The 19,644-nt window shown below is 40.5% G+C and overlaps 1 protein-coding gene across 1 annotated transcript in view; it reads left to right on the top strand.

Moving 5' to 3' along the window:
- VPS13A (vacuolar protein sorting 13 homolog A) overlaps window positions 1–19,644 on the top strand; it is a 556,982-nt gene that overhangs the window by 331,034 nt on the left and 206,304 nt on the right. The window contains exons 51-52 of the mRNA XM_030193720.1: window positions 9,656–9,784; window positions 10,781–10,914. Of these exons, the coding sequence (XP_030049580.1) occupies window positions 9,656–9,784; window positions 10,781–10,914 (263 nt within the window). The remainder of the gene's footprint in view (window positions 1–9,655; window positions 9,785–10,780; window positions 10,915–19,644) is intronic.

The raw sequence follows: 19,644 nt of genomic DNA, 5'->3' as shown, positions 1-19,644 counted from the left end.
TGATATTATAATAAAAGAAATGAGAGGTTTTAGCAGTCAGTTGGAGAAAGAAAAAGGAGCCAAAGATGACCCAAACTTTTACAAGCTGATGAGACAGGGAGGATGAGTGTTATCCACAGAAATAGAGAATGGGGGAAGAGGAGAGTGGGGAAAGAAAAGTTTGTTCTTGGCCATGTTCAGTTTTAGATGGTGGTGAGATATCCAGGTAGCAATGTCAGACAAGCAGGCTGAAACTTGGGCCTGAATTCCTGCTGATATTTCTGGTGTGATGAGGTAGATCTGTGTGTCATCAGCATAAAGATGATACTAAAAACCATGGGAGGAGATCAGATCACTAAGAGAATAAATATACTTATAATCCTCAATTACTCCACAAGCCCCTCCAAGACTATGGGCCTTGAATGACTGTCGACAACATATACCTTCTTTACTTGGCCAGAATAGAAACCGCAAGAAGCTACGCTTTTTATTTTAGCACTCCGTCATTATGGAATGTTTTTCCTTCCTGTTTGTGTCTTTTTATCCCACCCTAAATTTAAGGCACCCCTTAAAACTCACTTATTTAAGCTCTCTTTTGAGCATGGCCAGTAAGGTGACAGGAATTCTGGAGGCAGATTTCCTTGATGTACGCGCCCTGATTTAATCTGACTGACACTATGTGTGATTGTATCTTTCTTATTTTGTCTCTCTATCTTATCATGTAATACTGTTCTTTTCCCCCTGTCCATATTTTAAAATTGTAAACCTGCTTTGCTGTATCCACATAAAAGCACAGTATATCAAATAAACTAAACCATAAATATAGAGGTAGAAAAAAAGAGGTCCTAAGACAGAGCCCTGAGGTAGACTGACTGATAGTGGGATAACAATGGAGGACAATCCACCAGAGCATACAATAAAAGTGTGATGGGAGAGATGAGAAGAAAACCAAGATAGATCAGAGCCCTGAAATCCAAGTAAGGACAGTGTATTAAAGAGTAGGTGATGATCAACAATGTCAAAAGCAGCAGATAGATCAAGAAAGATAAGGATTGTGTAAAGGCTCTTGGATCTGGCAAAGAACAGGCCACTTCAGGCTTTAGCAAGGACTGTTTCTGTTGAATGTAGAGGGCGAAAGCTGGATTGTAATGGGTCAAGAACAGCTTGAGAGAAAAAGTCAAGACAACAGTGGTGAACAGCACATTTGAGTAGCTTGGATAAAAAAGGAAAGATGTAGATGAGGCAATAGTTGGAAGGGCAGGTAGGGTTCAGTGAAGATTTTTTGAGAATTGGTATAACCACAGTATGTTTGAAGGATCAAGAACAGTTGCAGTGGAAAGTGAAAGATTAAGGATATGACAGATAAAAGGTATGATAATAGGGATGAGAGTGCTGAGTAGATGGATGGGAATGGGATCAGAGGAACAGGTAGTGAGTTTGAAGGAGGAAAGGAAATATACAGTTCCCTCTTCAGTGATTTTAGAAAAGGAAGAAAATGTGGCGAGGTTTGAAGGAAGGTTAAGAGAATGAAGTGGAGGAAGGAAAATTGACGACGATTTGGTGGAAAACACAACGTTAATCTTGTGAACCTTGTCATGGAAATACTCAGCCACAGTCTGGGGATAAAGAAAAGGGGGAGGGGATTTGAAGAAGACAGAATTCCAGTTTTTTTAAATTTGCTATACCGCCTGGCTCTCTACCACAGAAAGGTCACAGCGGTGTACAATATTTATTTTTTGTTACATTTGTACCCCGCGCTTTCCCACTCATGGCAGGCTCAATGTGGCTTACATGGGGCAATGTAGGGTTAAGTGACTTGCCCAGAGTCACAAGGAGCTGCCTGTGCCAGGAATCGAACTCAGTTCCCCAGGACCAAAGTCTACCACCCTAACCACTAAGCCACTCCTCCACTGACACTTATGCCTAAGTTTCTTGCTTTAACATCCTCAATCAATCTTCAGCTGTGCTCCACTACCCTGCTCACCAGCATGGCCACAGCTGCGATCTTGGCTTCTCCAACTGCTCACTCTAATCTTTCCACCTCAGTTCTTTCCCTCTGACCATCTGATAACTTTCACACTTAAAAAAAACAAACACAAAACATACAGGAACTACAATTCCATATAGGATAGAAAACAAACAACAAGCACACAAGTCAAGGGAGTTCATTGTGGCAGACAGTGAAGGTTGGAGCCAAGAGAGTTTGTCAAATGGATGTAGTAGTTTCGCTTGGCAAGTGTAGGCTCAGACTAGAAGGAGGTAAGCAAGAATTTGAAATGTATGAATTCATCATGGACACAGAATTTTAGCCAAAGGCACTCAGCAGAGTGGACACAGGAATGTAGGTAGAGGATTTCGGAGGTAGCCAAGGCTGGGGTTTGGTATGCCTTACAGAACAGGGAATAGGAAGAGCAAGGGTCAATAGCCTGAAGATGCCTAAATGTATTGGTGGAGATTGGACGAGACTGAGGGAGAGAGAGAAAGTGTGAAAGTTATCAGATGGTCAGAGGGAAAGAACTGAGGTGGAAAGATTAGAGTGAGCAGTTGGAGAAGCCAAGATAGCAGCTGTGGCCATGCTGGTGAGCAGGGTAGTGGAGCGCAGCTGAAGATTGATTGAGGATGTTAAAGCAAGAAACTTAGGCATAAGTGTTAGAGGGGTCATTAGCATGAATGTTAAAATCTCCAAGAATGAGGGAAGATGAAGAAAGAAGGAAAACTAGGAGTCAGTGAGAATAGAAAAGAAGGACTTATCAAGGGGTCGATAAATGACCACTACCTGGAGAGGTAGTGGAGTAAATAGGTGGATGGAGTGGACTTCAAATGAAGAAAAGCAGTGAGATGAGGTGGAAGAAGTTGAAATCTACAAAAAGGTGAGTAGCAGCTGGGCAAGAAAAAGTAACCACACAACAAAAACAAAAGAAGGGAGTAGACCCATGTGGTTCCAAACTGCATAGTTTATTCAGTGGCTAAAATGATTCAACACAGTCCTGCATTTCAGTGCTGCATGCACCTGTCTCAAGAGTCAATAACTTCAGCCACAAATTATGGATTACAGATGATAAGCCTAAGAACATCCAAGTAATGCTGCATCCAAAATGCTCACAAGTGAAAAAGCATGTCACGTGCTTTGGAACCACATTGGTCTCCTTCTTCTGTTTTTGTTGTGGTAGTAGTTGCTGTGAAGAAAAAGTAACCTCCATGACACGGCAGCAACTGAAGCAGAGACTTCACGGAAAAGCCAAGTGTCAGAGCAAGCAGATGGGGGGGGGGGGGGGGGGGGGGGGGGTAGAGAGAGAGGTTGTGAGTGTAGGTAAACTTGTTGGAGACAGAGCGGACATTCCACATGGTACCTGAGAAAGAGGAACAAAAATAAGACAGGTAAGGGGAGAGTTGATTACAATTTGGATTGTGATTGATATCCCCAGCAGCGGCAGAAGAAGGAACAAGAAAGTACGGAGAAGAGTAGAGGAGGCATGACAAAGATAAGATGCACTCGTACAGAATGGAGATGGATAAATTAAAGGAAGAAAATGTTGAAGCTTGAAAACTGAGAAGAAAGTAGACGACAAAATGGACGGTGAGGTGATGAAAGAAAGTGGGCCTTGTGGTCTTTAGGTATGCAGTGATTTGAGATGGGGGATAAGATTAGGAAGAGTCGATATCAAGAAGAGAGAGTGTAGTGGAGCCATTAGAAAAAAAAAGAAAGGAAAATGCAAACCCATAGAAATAGAATGTAGTGCGCTCTGTCGAGTAGCAGGAATGGAGGCCCAAATGGATCGGGGTGGACCAGAGTCACTCCAGTGAATCCTGGGAGGAATGTGCAGTTGAACTGCAGGACTTCCCCAGCACCTGGCAGCAGAGAGGAAAGTGTGAGCATGGAACTGTACGCAAGTGTCAAATGCTTGGATTGTGGCCTCCAAAAGGAACTTTTAACCCAAAGATTGGTAAGTCACAGGTTGTGTAGCACCTCTGTATTCCCTCTGTTTAACCAATTTTAATTCATTCTCTTAACCTTCCTTTAAACCTCGCCACATTTTCTTCCTTTTCTAAAATCACTGAAGAGGGAACTGTATATTTCCTTTCCTCCTTCAAACTCACTACCTGTTCCTCTGATCCCATTTCCATCCATCTACTCAGCACTCTCATCCCTATTATCATACCTTTTATCTGTCAAATCCTTAATCTTTCACTTTCCACTGCAACTGTTCTTGATCCTTCAAACATACTGTGGTTATACCAATTCTCAAAAAACCTTCACTGAACCCTACCTGCCCTTCCAACTATTGCCTCATCTACATCTTTCCTTTTTTATAGGCACCTAATTTTATCTGAATGCTGTGAAGGGCACCTAATTTTCTCCTGCCTTAGGTATCTTCTGTTCAGCTGTTACCTATGAATAGATAGTCCCTGTTCCATGGTACTTACAATCTTTCATCTGTATAGAGTGCTGAGTATGTCTAGTGGTGGTAGAGAAATGATAAATAGTAGTAATAGTATGCTGCCCTCAAAATAAAATGAATTTGGACCCACAAACACCAGGGTCTGTAGTTCCAGAAACCTAGCAACCTTCTGCCTGCAGCTGAAAGTTGTTGCAGAACTGATGTAGCACTGTCTAACTTTGTGTTCATCACCCATCCCAGACAATTTTATAACACTCTATGTAGGAAGCTTAATAACTGGCACCTTGCAAAACAAACTGGCAGTCAAGCTAAATGTCCTGTTGCCTGTGTCTGCCATTGCTTTTTACCCCACTGCCAATGTCCAGCTACACCAATGTCTAGGTTTGTGGCAAACATTTTGCAACAGATCAATTTTTGCTTTATTTGTTTGCATTTTCAATTGACCCTGATATAATGCAACGAGATTTTATGGATCCCAAACATCGCGTTATAACAGGGCTCCACTATATATCCAGTAGAAGGTTCCGTGTTGACGCCGCCATATAAGAAAAAAATTATTCAAGTACCTTTTTTTTATTTAAGAGAGAGAAACAGCATGGAATTCTGAGCCTGCCTTCGAGTCAACTTGCTAGAGAAAAAACATACAAAATAAACTCTTCTGGTATATCCTCTTGAAATATTTGAAAAACAAAGCAAGAAATTTTAAAATGAATTCTGTCCTGCAGAGGGAACCAATGAATTTCTGTAAAAAGAGGAGAAACATGCTCAAATTTAGGACCCTGTTTACTAAGCAGCATTATAGGCGCGTTAACATTTACGTGCCTACAATATCCCTATAGGCGCCTACATGGTTAGCGCACACACTAAGTGTAGACATGCTAAAAACACTAACTCTGCTAAGGTCCTTACACTTCTTAAAAATCATGTACGTAGCTGTATTTTGATCCAATAGTAATTCCAGCATAAAGTGAGTTACAATAATCTAGATATGATAGTACAAAAATTTGAGTTTGCAAAGTGAGGCAGGTCAAACAGTGAACAAGCAGATCTCAGATGTCTTAATTTAAAGAAACATTTTTTTTTCACTACACTATTCACTTGGGGCTGAAAAGTAAGCATTGAGTCCAAAGTCACTCCTCTACCCTCTGGCTTTGTTGTGTAGACTCCTTGGATCAAATGCACATATTATTTATTACTATGACGAATATGTTGAGGATTACAGCAAATGTTTGCAAAGCAGCATTATTTGCAGTTAGTGTGCAGTGTTGGCAAACTTCCAGGTTTGTTTCTGGTATGCCCTCTCCCACAGCATCAGCAAGATTATGTAGCAGTTTCATCACCAAAACAGTCATATCCCCAGAAAATGAGGCCTGTGCTGTCTCTACTAGGTGCAGCTACTTGCTGTTGATTTTGTAGTTGTAAATTCTTATATTGTTCCTGAAGCTTTGTCCCAACCTGTGTTGCTGTTGCTAATGCACACAAAAATGTATTTCTGAAGGTCAGGTACTCATTTATTTATTGGGATTTATTATTGCCTTTATGAAGAGATTCACCCAAGGTGGTGTACAGCAGGTACAGTTTAAAAAAAACTTAGTTTTGTTAACAGCATAACAATAGTAAAAATGACCAGCTATAAACATAAGTACAATAAATGGGGTAAATTTGAGAACAGCAAAATAAAACCAAATAATAGGACTGTTGCAGGAATTACCACTATTGTTAGCAGAATCTGTGGTACTTCAGGAGTCAAACACCACACACCAGAATGAGAGAAAAGTCTTCTTTATTTTCCAGCAAACAAAGTAGGACATCAGCGCTAGCTGTCTCCTTCTCTATGTCTTCTCTCTGTGTCCTGCGTCTCCTGTCTTAGTTCCGTCTCGTCTAACGTAAGCTGCTTCTGTTTTCATTTATATATTATTCCTAAACCCTTCTAGCCCCCCTTTCTCACCAGATGGTAAGGAATAGATTGATTACCCTGTCTTGAACTAATTATCTCTACACATTTACTCAAAAATATCAGTTACATAGGTTTGAGATATTTCCTAAACTGACCTATGACCTGGGGCCTCTCAAACTAGACAATGTGGCACCTATCTCCTGCATTTTATTATTATTAAATTCTCAGATTCCCAGCTAACTTCATACTAACTGCTAACTGGACTCTGGCATTCATTAAGGGGCCAAGGGGCCAATCTTGCTTAATGGCACACAGACATGGTTTGTTATTACTTTCAGAAGACCAGTCCTACACTTAGCTATAATCAATCAAGGAGAAGAATTGACTTTCCTGACCTCTTTCACCTATTAGCTTCATGCACAGAACTAGCTAGGACTGTGGATAATTCAAACCAGATGATGACCTCTTAAACTGCAGACAAATCTCACTTGAAAGTCAGACACTGAATTGAAAAGATATTTTACATAGAGAAATAGAACTTATTAATTAAACAGAATAAAACATATTTTAAAATAAGCAGAAATCAGAATTCCTTATAAGACAGAACCTAAATTATCACCTATTTCCTTCTCTCTAAACAGCATTCAGCCTAATCTTTTAAAACTGCAGTATGCCTTGCTTAGAATGGCATCCAGATGTGGTAAATAATACCTATGAACCAGCCTTAACAATCCATCATTCAAAAAGGGACAAAAAAAGTTTTACTTCTCTCTGACCTTTCTAACCTCTAGTCTAGCAAAAGCTAGACATTTGAGTAATTAAACCCAGATGGCATTCTATCACTTGCAGGACTTGAACCAAACTTAAACAGAATTAACAAATTAATATGATTTCTCTGTCCAAGCTGCCTCAGGACTACCATGAAACAGTATGAAAAATATACGTATTTCAAACAACATATAATTTGATGTCAGCATAATACTAATGAATCATCTAATAAGCACACATTAGAACATTAAAATAACATCATATACCTGTTTTGGTTCAATGTGATTGTAGAGCACTGCAAAAACATTTCCAAGGAAACCTCTGCTGGGTAAGCAGAGTGAGGTGTGTTCTTTCCAGCAAGGACAAGACAATTGTCCTCTGGCAGACTTCTTGATATTTCATGCCTCCGAAAGCTACTAAAAAAATGGTTGTCCTTTATGTCATCCTCTACTCTTTTTGATCTTTGTGTTGCTGATGTAGAGGTATTTCCTGTTTGTGCTTTGGACTTTGGTCGCACTGAACTGACAGCAACCAGCTCTGTAAGGGGCCCTTTTTACTGAAGGGTTGCATTGCCGTGTGGCAACCCAGAACTGGTGCCGACAGTAGTTCCACCCCCAGTGTGCGCTATTTCTGGCACTACAGAAAATCAGACCTGATTTTCTAGTGCAGTGGTTACCCTGTGTTAATCAGGCAGTGCCGCACTCTGCCCTGTTAGCGTGGTAGCCGTGAGTGGCAGTAAGTGCTCTCCCCCAAAATACCCATGCAGCAAGTACAAATCTACTGCACGGCCATTTCTTTTTTTACCTGCTGCGGTAAAAGTGGCCCTGGCACATTGCAAAAATGGCTGTCGCCGCTACCACAGGGCCCCTTTTACCGCAGCCTAGTAAAAGGGCCCCTAAATGTAGAGGACAGATCTTGGCCACCTCATCACCATTGTAAGTCAGGGATCTGGGCAGAAAACAGCTTTCCTACAGACATCTTCATATACATTTAAAACTTCAAGTATCAGAAAGGCCTCTTTTTTTTTTTGCTAAATCCCACCTCTTTCCTGTCATACTCAGAGCATCTGCATATTGTGATAAAGTCACATCCAGGATAGTTAGGTTAAGGCAGTGTCAGTTTGAAATACAATTCCCAGAAGGCATTGCAGGCAAGGAGCCAGGGGGTGAGATGAGGAACCCGGACTGAACTAGCTGCAATGGGGAAGACATGGGTGTAAGCTGGCAGGACGTGTAGATTGGCTGCCACTAGGGGGAAAGAGAGCTAGGAAACCCTGTGTGCAGTAGCTCATCATTAGTTTAATGCTCAACTTAACTGGTATGGGTGTGGGGGAAGCTAATGGAAAGAGAATGATTGGTTGTGAGAGCAGGAGCCAGGGTTTGATTAGGCAGGTGGGAAGGAGTCCCAGGGAAGAGAAGCAGAAGGAGAGAAGCAGTTGCATGCTGAAAACCCTTGGGTAAGAGAGGCCCCTAAAGTACTGAAGCAGGCTGAAATCCCTTGGGTGTGAGGAAGTCCCAAAAGCAGTTGCAGGCTGAAAACCCTTGGGTAAGGGAGGTCCCTAAAGTATTGAATCTACCAGTGAAGCTGATGCAGGGTGAAATCCCTTTGGTATGAGGAGTCTCTAAAGTATTGAACTCTCCTGAAGGTAAAGAGAGTAGAAGGTAGGAACTGCTGCTTTGTGACTGAACTGTGATGATGAACTGAAAGAACTGCTTCTATTTGGAATTAAACTACTGTTTATTTTGCACTGGATAAAGAGCCCAGACTGGAGCGGACTGTGAGCCTGTATTGAATCCTGGTATGTGCTGATAGCCTACTGCTTAAAGGGGACTATTTGCCACACACTTTCAGGTGGCTTACATGTGCTTAAGATTGAAGGTGAATGTTGCTGTTGGAACTGTGTATCAGGTCTACTAGAAACCTGCATGGAATAAAGTTCTTAAGATTGAAGTTGCTGGTGGACATTTATTTCTTTACTGTAACAGGAGCCTGTGGCTGGAGGAGATTGTTCTATCCTTGGCTGCACTTAGAGGTACCTGGTTACAATATTGATCTCTGGAGAGGAAGCAGTTATCTCCATGATTGACAGTTTATAGACCGCATAACTCCAGGAAACCTTCGAGAAGTTGAGAACCCGGTAGTGGCACAGCTTGCCCCAGATACTCGTTTAGGAACTGTTGATTCTTTTATTTCTGTCCGAGTCATAGGCATTCCAGTAGCTCTATCGTGTACCTCGATATACACAGAGCATATTAGTATTTGAACTTTGAGGATGCCTCAGAACACCAGAGACGTTCTACCAGCTTGGCATCTGATAGGTCATGTGACCCATTTGTAACTTTTCCTTTGTCTTGGCAGCTGAAAGTTAATAAGACAATTTTTTTTAAATAATTGACTTAATGAAGCTTTTTTTTTTTTTAAAGAGAAACTGAATATTTAATAATGGTTTTGGTGATATTAAGAACTGAAGCTTTGCTATTGTCATTCTTTAATAAAGCTGGAACAATAACTGAAGTACATAGTTTTTTATTCTTGTTTCAGCAGCAATGGCTTAAAAATGCTATTTTGTTTGTCTGAATTTACTTTAACATTTTTTGTGTGTGTGTTTTAGTGTGTTCCTTTTTGGCCTGAAAAAAATACAAATGCTTTGCTTATTCAAGTTGAAAACTGCCAATTGGCTCCCAAGAGGATTCATTTTAATCAGCAAGAAAACAACATTTTGCTACAGTTAGACAATAAGGTAAATAAACTTGTTTTGTAATTAGAGTTGTAAATTAATTTTAATGTTTGATGTGGTTGTATGATTTATATAGATGCTAGTAAAAAAGGCCCATTTCTCAAAAAAATGAAACGGGCACTAGCAAGGCTATCTTGTAATGGTGGTTATGCTTTTAAGGCTCTCGTTGAAGCAATTTCTCCTCTCTCTCCTGCCCTGCCCTCCTCTCCATGTCCAGCGATTCTCCTGTGCCCTGGCCTCCCCTCCGTGTCCCACGATTCTGGCCTCCTCTCCATGTCCCGCGACTCTCCTCTGCACTGCCCTCCCCTTGGTGTCCCGCAGTTCTGGCGTCCCCTCCATGTCCAGCAATTCTCCTCTGCCGTGCCCTCCCCTCCGTATCCCAGGATTCTGGCCTCCCCTCCATGTCCAGCGATTCTCCTCTGCCCTGGCCTCCCCTTCATGTCCGGTGATTCTGGCCTCCCCTTCATGTCCAGCTATTGTCCTCTACCCTGCCCTCCCATCTGTGTCCCGCGATTCTCTCCTCTCCTCCCATCCAATCCATGTCCAGCGATTCGCCTCTGCCCTGGCTCTCCCCTCCGTGTCGCGCGATTCTGTCCTCCCCTCCATGTCCAGCATTCCGTTGCCTTCACTTGTGTTGCTTGCGTTCGTTCATAACATTGTGATGTCAGCTCACCTCCAGCGTTCCCTTCCCTCTCACTGTTGCGCCCTCTGACGTCATTTTGTCTTTACGCGAGGGCGGGACAGTGAGAAGGAACGGAACGCTGGAGGCTTGCTGACGTCAGGATGTTACGAACCCAGCCAGCTAGCCATGGAACGTTGGCGGTACAAATTATTATATTAGATAAAATAGGGAGAGTATTAGAGAGTAAGTTTCATAATTTGAGATCTTTCTCTAAAACTATTGCCATGTCAATTTTGTTTAATTTTTATGTACAGAACACATAGCCTATTTCTTTAAATAAATGGAAAAAGCATTTATATTCTCATGTCATGTTATAGCTGGGAGGCATTTTAGCAGATGTGAACCTGGCTGAGCATTCCACAGTAATTACATTCTCAGACTACCATGACGGTGCAGCACCATTCCTGTTGATCAACCACACCAAGACACAAATGATTGAATTTCATCAAAGGTAAGATTTATATTCATGATTAGTAAGACATGAGATATACATACCGTGTGCAGTTAGTGAGATAATATATTACTGTTGGGGAGAGTAATTTTGAAAGGCATTTTTAGCGGGAACACTTCTTAGCTGCATAAATCACATTTTTGAAAACTGTTTACCTTCAGTATGGGTTACTTCTACTCATGCTGTCAGGAGACATTTCTAAGGGCCCATTTACTTACGTAGGAAGAAAATTAAACATATAAGTTACATTTTCAGATCTGTGCATTTTTTTCCTTAAAATTTTTCCACATACATAAAGCATGCCCACATGCCACAGCTCCTTTGTACCCTTGGCAATAATTAAAGAAAAAATATATTGGAAAACAAATTGCAAAGATAAAAACGACCTTCAGTATTCTCCCCAATGTGTGGGCAGGCATCTTTTTCCAACACTTTGTTTACTATTGGGAGGACTGGGAGTTGAATATCGAATTTTTGCCGACAACATCAGTTCTTTTTCTAAAACAAGTGATTCCCATGAGCATACATTGAAGCATCTTGGTTTATACTTAAATTTGGTGAATCAATGGATGAAAACAAATAGGTTGAAACGAGATAAACCAAAGCCTCCAAATCATGCACTCCTGGGCGGACGCATTCCAGCTAAAACTTAACGCAGAAAAAACACAATGTCTTGTACTCACTCCTCAACACAACACAAACAACTACTCCACCATAACCACACCATACTGCTCCCTTCCCGTCTCACTTAACCTGAAAATCCTTGGAGTCACCATAGACCGAAACCTCACACTTGATGCCCACGTGAAGAACACAACAAAAAAGATGTTCCACTCCATGTGGAAACTCAAAAAGAGTAAAACCTTTCTTCCCGAGATACATCTTCCGTACCCTGGTACAGTCAATGGTAATAAGTCACCTGGACTACTGCAACGCACTTCTACGCTGGCTGCAAAGAACAGACTATCAAAAAACTCCAAACAGCCCAGAATACTGCAGCCAGACTCATATTTGGAAAAACTAAACACGAAATTGCAAAACCCCTAAGAGAGAAACTTCACTGGCTACCACTAAAGGAACGCATCGCGTTCAAGATCTGCACGATTGTACATAAAATCATTCACGCAGACGCCCCAATCTACATGCTAAACCTTGTGGACCTACCTCCCAGAAACACCATAAGATCAGCCCGCAAATTCCTCAATCTGCACTTCCCCAGCTGTAAGGGACTAAAATACAAGCTGATACACGCCACCACCTTCTCCTACATGAGCACAAAGTTGTGGAATGCACTACCTACAGCCCTGAAAACCATGGATGAAATAACTAACTTTCACAAATCTCTGAAGAGGCATCTCTTCAACAAAGCCTACAAAGAGAACCCATGACCTACAAAACTACCTCAGCAACCCACCCAGTCACTAAAGACCAACTTCTACACTAGCCTGCCTCACACCTTTTTTCTCCCTTCCCTTACCTAATCTGTGTACGTTACTAATTGTAACTGATAGCCTGGAATGACTATGTCATAACAAAACTCTGTAAGCCACATTGAGCCTGCAAATAGGTGGGAAAATGTGGGATACAAATGCAACAAATAAATAAATAAACATGACAAAGACACAGGTGATGTTAACTAGCTCATCAACTGTTGACTTTCTATTGTTTTTTTTAAATTGATAAGGTAAAGATGTGTTTGGTAAATAAAGTGCAGTCACTCGGAGTGATTTTAGATCCTGTTTTGAGTATGCATAGAATATTAAAATGATTCAAATCATTTACTCTAAGCTTAGATTGGTTCGCAGGTTGAAAAACTGTTTGACGGTCCAGAATTTTCAAACAGTTGTTCAGAGTACCATAATGATTATTGTAATGCTTTGTTGCTAGGTTTTACAAAGAAGAATTTGAAGTCTCTTGGCTTGAGTTTTGTGTTATTTTCCCTGTACTGATGAAGCTGCACTGGTTGCCAGTTGAATATAGAATTCAATATAAAATTTTATTACTGGCTTTTAAAGTTCTGATTAATGCTATTTCCCTGACTATTATCGCATCTTTGCAGTTGCATCAACCAGTGCGGTCTTTACAATCATTGATTGCTCTTTTCGTGTAGTTAAACTTGAAGATTTAAAGTCAAACATTTTTTTTATATATCTGCGCCTAAGGCATGGAATAAACTAGCATATCATATTAGCTCTATAAAATGTATGTTAAAGACAATACTATTCCAGCAAGACTTTGGTCTAGCAAATTGACTGATGTTTTGTTAGTAGATCAGACTTTCCTTGGTTTCTGTAATCTGTGTAATGTTTTGGTAAGTCGGTCAGACATATTTATTACAGTTGAAAGTTTCAAAGAAATTCTATTATTGATTGTTTGAGGAATGTTTGTATAATTTACTATGTATGTAAACTTTGTTATCCGCATAGTATTATTGAGATATTCAGGCTACAAGAACAAAAAGTTGGATTATCACTCAGTATATAAGCTGAATGGGTAGGTTGGCATCGAATTTTGTGTCTAAAGGGTGTACAGATTTATAATTTGATGTATCCGATGCCTGCATATTTTAATAACTTCACTGACTGTGTTATTAGTTGTCTGCTGTTTTTTAAGAGGTTTACAAACCAAGTAATGGAAACCGCACAAAATCCACAGTTCTACTGTATTATTTCATGAATTTTCTTTAGATAGGCTACTTAGTGATGAAATCAGGAAGTTTTGTGAAGATCTACAAATGAACACAAGAATAGCCATACTAGGGCAGATTGATGGTTCAACTAGCATAATATCCTGCTTCTGAAAGTGGCCAGTCCAGGTCACAAGTTCCTGGCAGAATCCCAAATAGTAGCAGGATCCTATTCCACCAATTCCAGGGACAACAGTGGCTTTCTTCATTTCTTTCTCAATAGCAGACTATAAACTTTCCTCCAGGAACTTGTCCAAACCTTTTTTTTTTTAAACCTAGATACGTTAACTGCTGTTACCACCACATCCTCTGGTAACAAGTTCCAGAGCTTAACTAGTCGTTCAGTGAAAAAATATTTCCTATTTGTTTTAAAAGTATCGCCGTGTAACTTGAGTGTCCCCTAGTCTTATTACTTTTCAAAAGAATGAACAATCGATTCATGTTTACCTGTTCTGCACCACTCAGGGTTTTGTAAATATCTATCATATCACCCCCTCAGCTGTCTCTTTTCCAAGCTGAAGAGCCCTAACATTTTAAGCCCTTTCCTCATATGAGAGGAGTTCCATTCATATTTCATGTGTCATTAGGTTCCCTTGTCCGTTATGGTCCCCAGAATTCGAACGTCAGCCTTTGGTTCTGAGTTCCTTTCCGTTTGGTCCCAGGTCCACTTCTTAGGAACAGTGGGTTTGTAGCACAATATTACAACACACAGGTGTGGTTTGAAAATGGATTTAGAACAAGAAAAATGTGTGCATTGGCATTTTAGTTTTGAATGCCTATTTTGCCATTATAAAATTGGAGTCTTTCTGGACTTCATATAGCCTGTCCTGTTATAAAATTAGCCCATTATTTTGGATTTTCAGCTACACTATAGGATTACTAAATATATGTGGTTCTAAACTTAAATGGATAAGTCATCTATGTAAATTAAGACAGATAACATCTAAATATGTGAGTAAGTTTGAGCTAGTCCCCAAGGATGTCTGTTGCTTCTCTGCTTGTTTGAATGTGGATAACTGGACCATTTGCTGGATCCAGTTGATGGATTTTTATTTATCTTTCTTTACAGTTAGTTTTACTCTGAAGTTAACCTCATACATCCTTTTGGATGTTGACCTCTGCGGCTTTGCGTTTAGCTTAAACTAGTTGATACATGTCTAAGGGTTCAAACCCTTCTGATGCTCCTTGTCACCTCAGGCTAGGCCCTTTACTCTCCATTGTTCGGTTACAAAATTAGAGCTCTGTTTACTAACATGCATTAATTTCCCAACACAGGTTAGTGCTTTAACACACATGCCCGCATATATGGCAGTATTCTAATCATTTACATGTGTTTTGGCATCTAAATCTTGGTGCCTTCTTTATAGAATTATCCCCTATCTGCCTCAAACATAAAATTTAGCATTAAGAAAATACTGTTTCAATTAAACAATGACATGGTAAGAACTTATTTCCATTGTTATAGTATCTAGATTATTTTTAAAAGGCAGATGCTGAGCCCTAGGAGCCTTTTGTTTTCTCATGGTAAGACTTGATCAGTGCGTTCTCTTATTTTCATATTTTTATCATTTGATTTCAGTATAGCTCTTTTTCTCTGCGTCTGAGAAAAACCAACAGGTTCAAGTGGTATTGATGTGCAATGATTTTGCTGCATACTTTGCCAATTAATACCTCTGTGGCACTTTAAACTTTTCAACACAGTCTTCTTAATGCATATGATAACCTTAATGCATATGATAAGAAGACTGTGTTGAAAAGTTTAAAGTACCACAGAGGTATTAATTGATAGTATCGATTCTAAAGAGCACTATTGTTGAAGTGCATACTTTGCCAACAAAATTAAAAGTCTCCACCAGGATTTACAGGCAATCCCACCCAGTGCCCAACCAGTCAAACAGGGGTGCACAAATTCGCCCCCTCGTAACAGAGGCAGATGGAACACTTTTAACCTAATGACAGAGGAGAGCCTTGACAAAATCCTAAAAGACCTTTAACCAACTACCTGCTCCCTCGATCCCTGCCCATCAAAGATAGTGCAACAGGCAAGTATGGGCCTTATAGAAGGCTTACAAAAAGGGGGGAAAAACGAATTCAGTCGGAGTATACAAACAACATTACACCTCACTAGACTCCAACTTTTATATGCAAATTTCTCTTTATTATAAATATTTATGCCTTATACCAGCTATTGACTTCAAACATTAAACCACTCATTCATCACCTTTCAACCACCACTCACCCTATATACCAGTTATCTAAAATATCATTAGAAGTTTAAATATTAAACCATTATACATGAAAAGAATCCTGCTTCATAACATTGATGAGGCAGACAGTCCATGGCAATCAATCTTGTCCACTGCTGTAATCGTGTTGTTTGTAACCACCTTGTAGAGGGTTTGCCCATTCACCCAATACTTGTAAAACCTATACAATGAAAGCTACAGGACAATGTGGTGGTTTGTAAACAGCAGTGCTGAAGAACTTCTGTGTGCAATAGCTCCTAAGCGCCAGTGAGGAGCGACGTAACCAGCTGCTGAAAATCGACTACTAAAAGGCCAAACAGTGGATGTCGTTATGACGGTTTTACAGCATATTACAGCAGTGGACAAGATTGATTGACATGGACTGTCTGCCTCATCAATGTTATGAAGCAGGATTTTTTTCATGTATAATGGTTTAATATTTAAACTTCTAATGATATTTTAGATAACTGGTATATAGGGTGAGTGGTGGTTGAAAGGTGATGAATGAGTGGTTTAATGTTTGAAGTTAATAGCTGGTATAAGGCATAAATATTTATAATAAAGAGACATTTCCTTATAGAAGGCGCCACAAAAATTGTGAACACCTCTCTTTCTAATGGGCAACTACCAACAGCATTAAAAAGGGCAGTGGTTCGCCCTCTGCTGAAGAAAAACAACCTTGACCAGGACAAACTTGAAAGTTACAGGCCAGTATCCAACATCCCGTTTCTAGGGAAACTCATAGCACTACCCTAGCTGCAAAGGACTCAAGTATAAATCATTGTATGATTCTAACTTCTCATTCAAAGGCAGTCAGCTCTGGAATGCCCTACCCAGACCCATTCACTCTATTAAAAACCACCTATCCTTCAGAACATCGCTGAAAACCTATCTGTTCAAGAAAGCTTATCCAAATGCCATTACCTAACCCTACGAATCCACCTATCACCTGATTCTGCGACAACGGCAGTTGACTCGGACCACACCTCCTCCAAATTTTCCCCTATGTTCACCCTGTCCCTATCCCTTGATTATCTCAATCTAGCCTAAAACTAGCACCTCTTCCTACCTACTATAATCCCTCTCCCTTATTATGTTACCTATCTACACTTTCCTATCACTCTGCTAAACTTAGCCTGTTTTCTCTGATTATACTTTGTATTCCTATTACTACGTAAGCCGCATTGAACCTGCTATGAGTGGGAAAGTGCGGGGTACAAGTGTAACAAATAAATAATAGAACAAACAGTCTTTGTTCAACTTAATGAATGGCTAGAAAAGAGTAACTGGCTAGATCCATGTCAATCTGGATTCAGACCCGGTTATGGAACAGAAACGGTCCTCGTATCCCTGCTAGATGATCTCCACAGAAACCGAGACAAGGGATTTGCCTCGATGTTAGTACTGCTAGATTTCTCAGCAGCTTTTGACACTGTGGATCATGATATCTTGCTAACACAACTGACAGTAACAGGTATCAATTGAACAGTACTTGCCTGGTTCAGATCCTATCTGTCAGACAGGCAACAATCCATAATGTTTGGCAGCATCTCATTACCTCCATGGACACTGACCTGTGGGGTACCACAAGGATCGATACTGTCACCTATTCTGTTCAATATCTACCTCAAGCCACTAGCTGAGCTGATTCGGTCAATGGACACTCAGTTCTACATCTATACGGATGATGTGCAGCTACTCGTACCCGTTGAACCTGACTTACCTGTAGCCTTGTATAAACTGATCACTTGTCTAACATCAATTCAAGAATGGGCTAAACACAACAAACTTTGCCTGAACCCAAGTAAAACCGAGCTTCTCTGGGTCCCTAACACAAGTGGATACATACCTGACATCAAACTCCCTTTTGGGAAGTATCAACTCCCCCTCAAATCACAAGTCAGGAACCTTGGAATACAGTTAGATTCAACACTTACTCTGATTCCCCAAATCCAAGCAACCTTCAAGAGCTGCTTCTACTATTTGCGACAGCTATGCTGCCTCTTTCCTTACATCGAGAAGGTAAATCTTATCCCAGTTGTGCATGCCACGATAATATCAAGATTGGATTACTGCAATGCACTATACAATGGTCTGACTACAAAGGGCCTGCACCAGCTCCAGTTGATTCAGAATGCAGCAGCAAGATTCATAGAAGGTTGCAAGTGACGTGACCACATCACACCATTTTTGCAAAAACTTCATTGGCTGCCAGTACAATACAGGGCTAAATTTAAAACTCTATGTCTGATCTTCAAGGCCCTGAAAGGAAATGGCCTCGAGTATCTGAAGAATAGGATGATCCTCCACACACCGCCAAGGACACTAAGGTCCTCTCAAGGACTTCCACTAACTACACCCTCTCCAAAAGATATTGCACGATGTGATATCCGCAAGCGAGCCTTCTCCGGAGTAGCCCCCACACTCTGGAATGCATTGCCTGAAAGGCTCCGCTTAATACAAGACTATCTGTACTTCAGGAAGCAGGTGAAAGCTTGGCTCTTCAACCAAGCCTGTAATGGAAGAAGTAACTAACTTAGTCTCACTCACACACACAAGGATTGACTCAGCCAGCACATACTGCAGCGGGACATGTTTATCCACTCCTACCCTAGCTGAGATGATATTTAACCATCTCTCTGACCTCATGTGCAACTTTCTTCAAATCAGTCACCTTACTTTCTAATTCTTCCTACTTTCTTACTCATCTATATGTTACAACTTTGCCTTCACTACCAATTATAATGTTCTATTACGTATTGTGTAGTCATTGCAAGTAGTATACCATGCCATACTTTGTATTGTTACTTGAATATTTTTACTGCTGTAATTGCCTATTGCTCATGTTTGATCTATTCTTACTGTTCAGTGCCTTGAGTGAATTCCTTCAAAAAGGTGGTAAATAAAATCCTAATAAATAAAATCAAGAGACACCCATTAAGAAACAACTTATAGGTTGCATAAGATGTTGGGAAAATAGTATTCAAGGCCCAAAGTGTGGCATCTATTTGTCTTTGTTTTATTCTTATATACTGCCTTTTCCCTCTTACCAGGAGACTCATAGTGGTTTGCATTTGCTCTAGAGTCTTGAGACCTTTATCTGCTGTTATTACAATTCTTTGATACAGACTTGTCAGAACTTCTTCAAATCGGTTTGTTTTTTTTTATGTGTGTTGTATTGATAATATTGAGGATATATATGAAAATAATGGTTGTGTCTCCCCCCTCCCCCACTTCAGAAGGAAATATAAGGAATATCAAGGGTTAAATAACAGAATAAAAGAATAAGATATGAAGTGGGAATTGTGGAGGGGCATTTTCAATTTGACGTCTAAGTCCGACTTTGGATGCTTTGCAAAAAAACGTCCAAAATCTAAATAGGAAAGAAGGTCATTTTCAAAAATGAAAAATGTCTATCTTTTTTCCGAAAATACTGTTTTGAACAAGGTTTTGTGATTTGGATGTTTTGTTTTTTGGTCCATTAAAAAAAACGTCCAAGTTCAAAACACACAAAATCAAACCATTGGGATGTAGGAGGAGCCAGTATTTTTATTAGACTGGTCCCCCTGACATCCCAGGACAGCAGTAGGGCACCCTAGGGGACACTGCAGTTGACTTCATAAAAAGCTCCCAGGTACACATCTCACCACTGCTCCCTTACCTTGTCTGCTGAGCCCCCCAAAACCCACTACCCCTAACTGTACACCACTATCATAGCCCTTACGTTTGAAGGGTTGAAGGGGGCACCTATATGTGGGTACAGTGGGTTTCTGGTGAGTTTTGGAGAGCTCACAGTTT

Source organism: Microcaecilia unicolor, chromosome 2 (genome assembly GCF_901765095.1).
Source record: "Microcaecilia unicolor chromosome 2, aMicUni1.1, whole genome shotgun sequence".
Lineage (NCBI taxonomy): Eukaryota > Metazoa > Chordata > Amphibia > Gymnophiona > Siphonopidae > Microcaecilia > Microcaecilia unicolor.
This window is presented reverse-complemented; position numbering and strand designations above follow the sequence as displayed.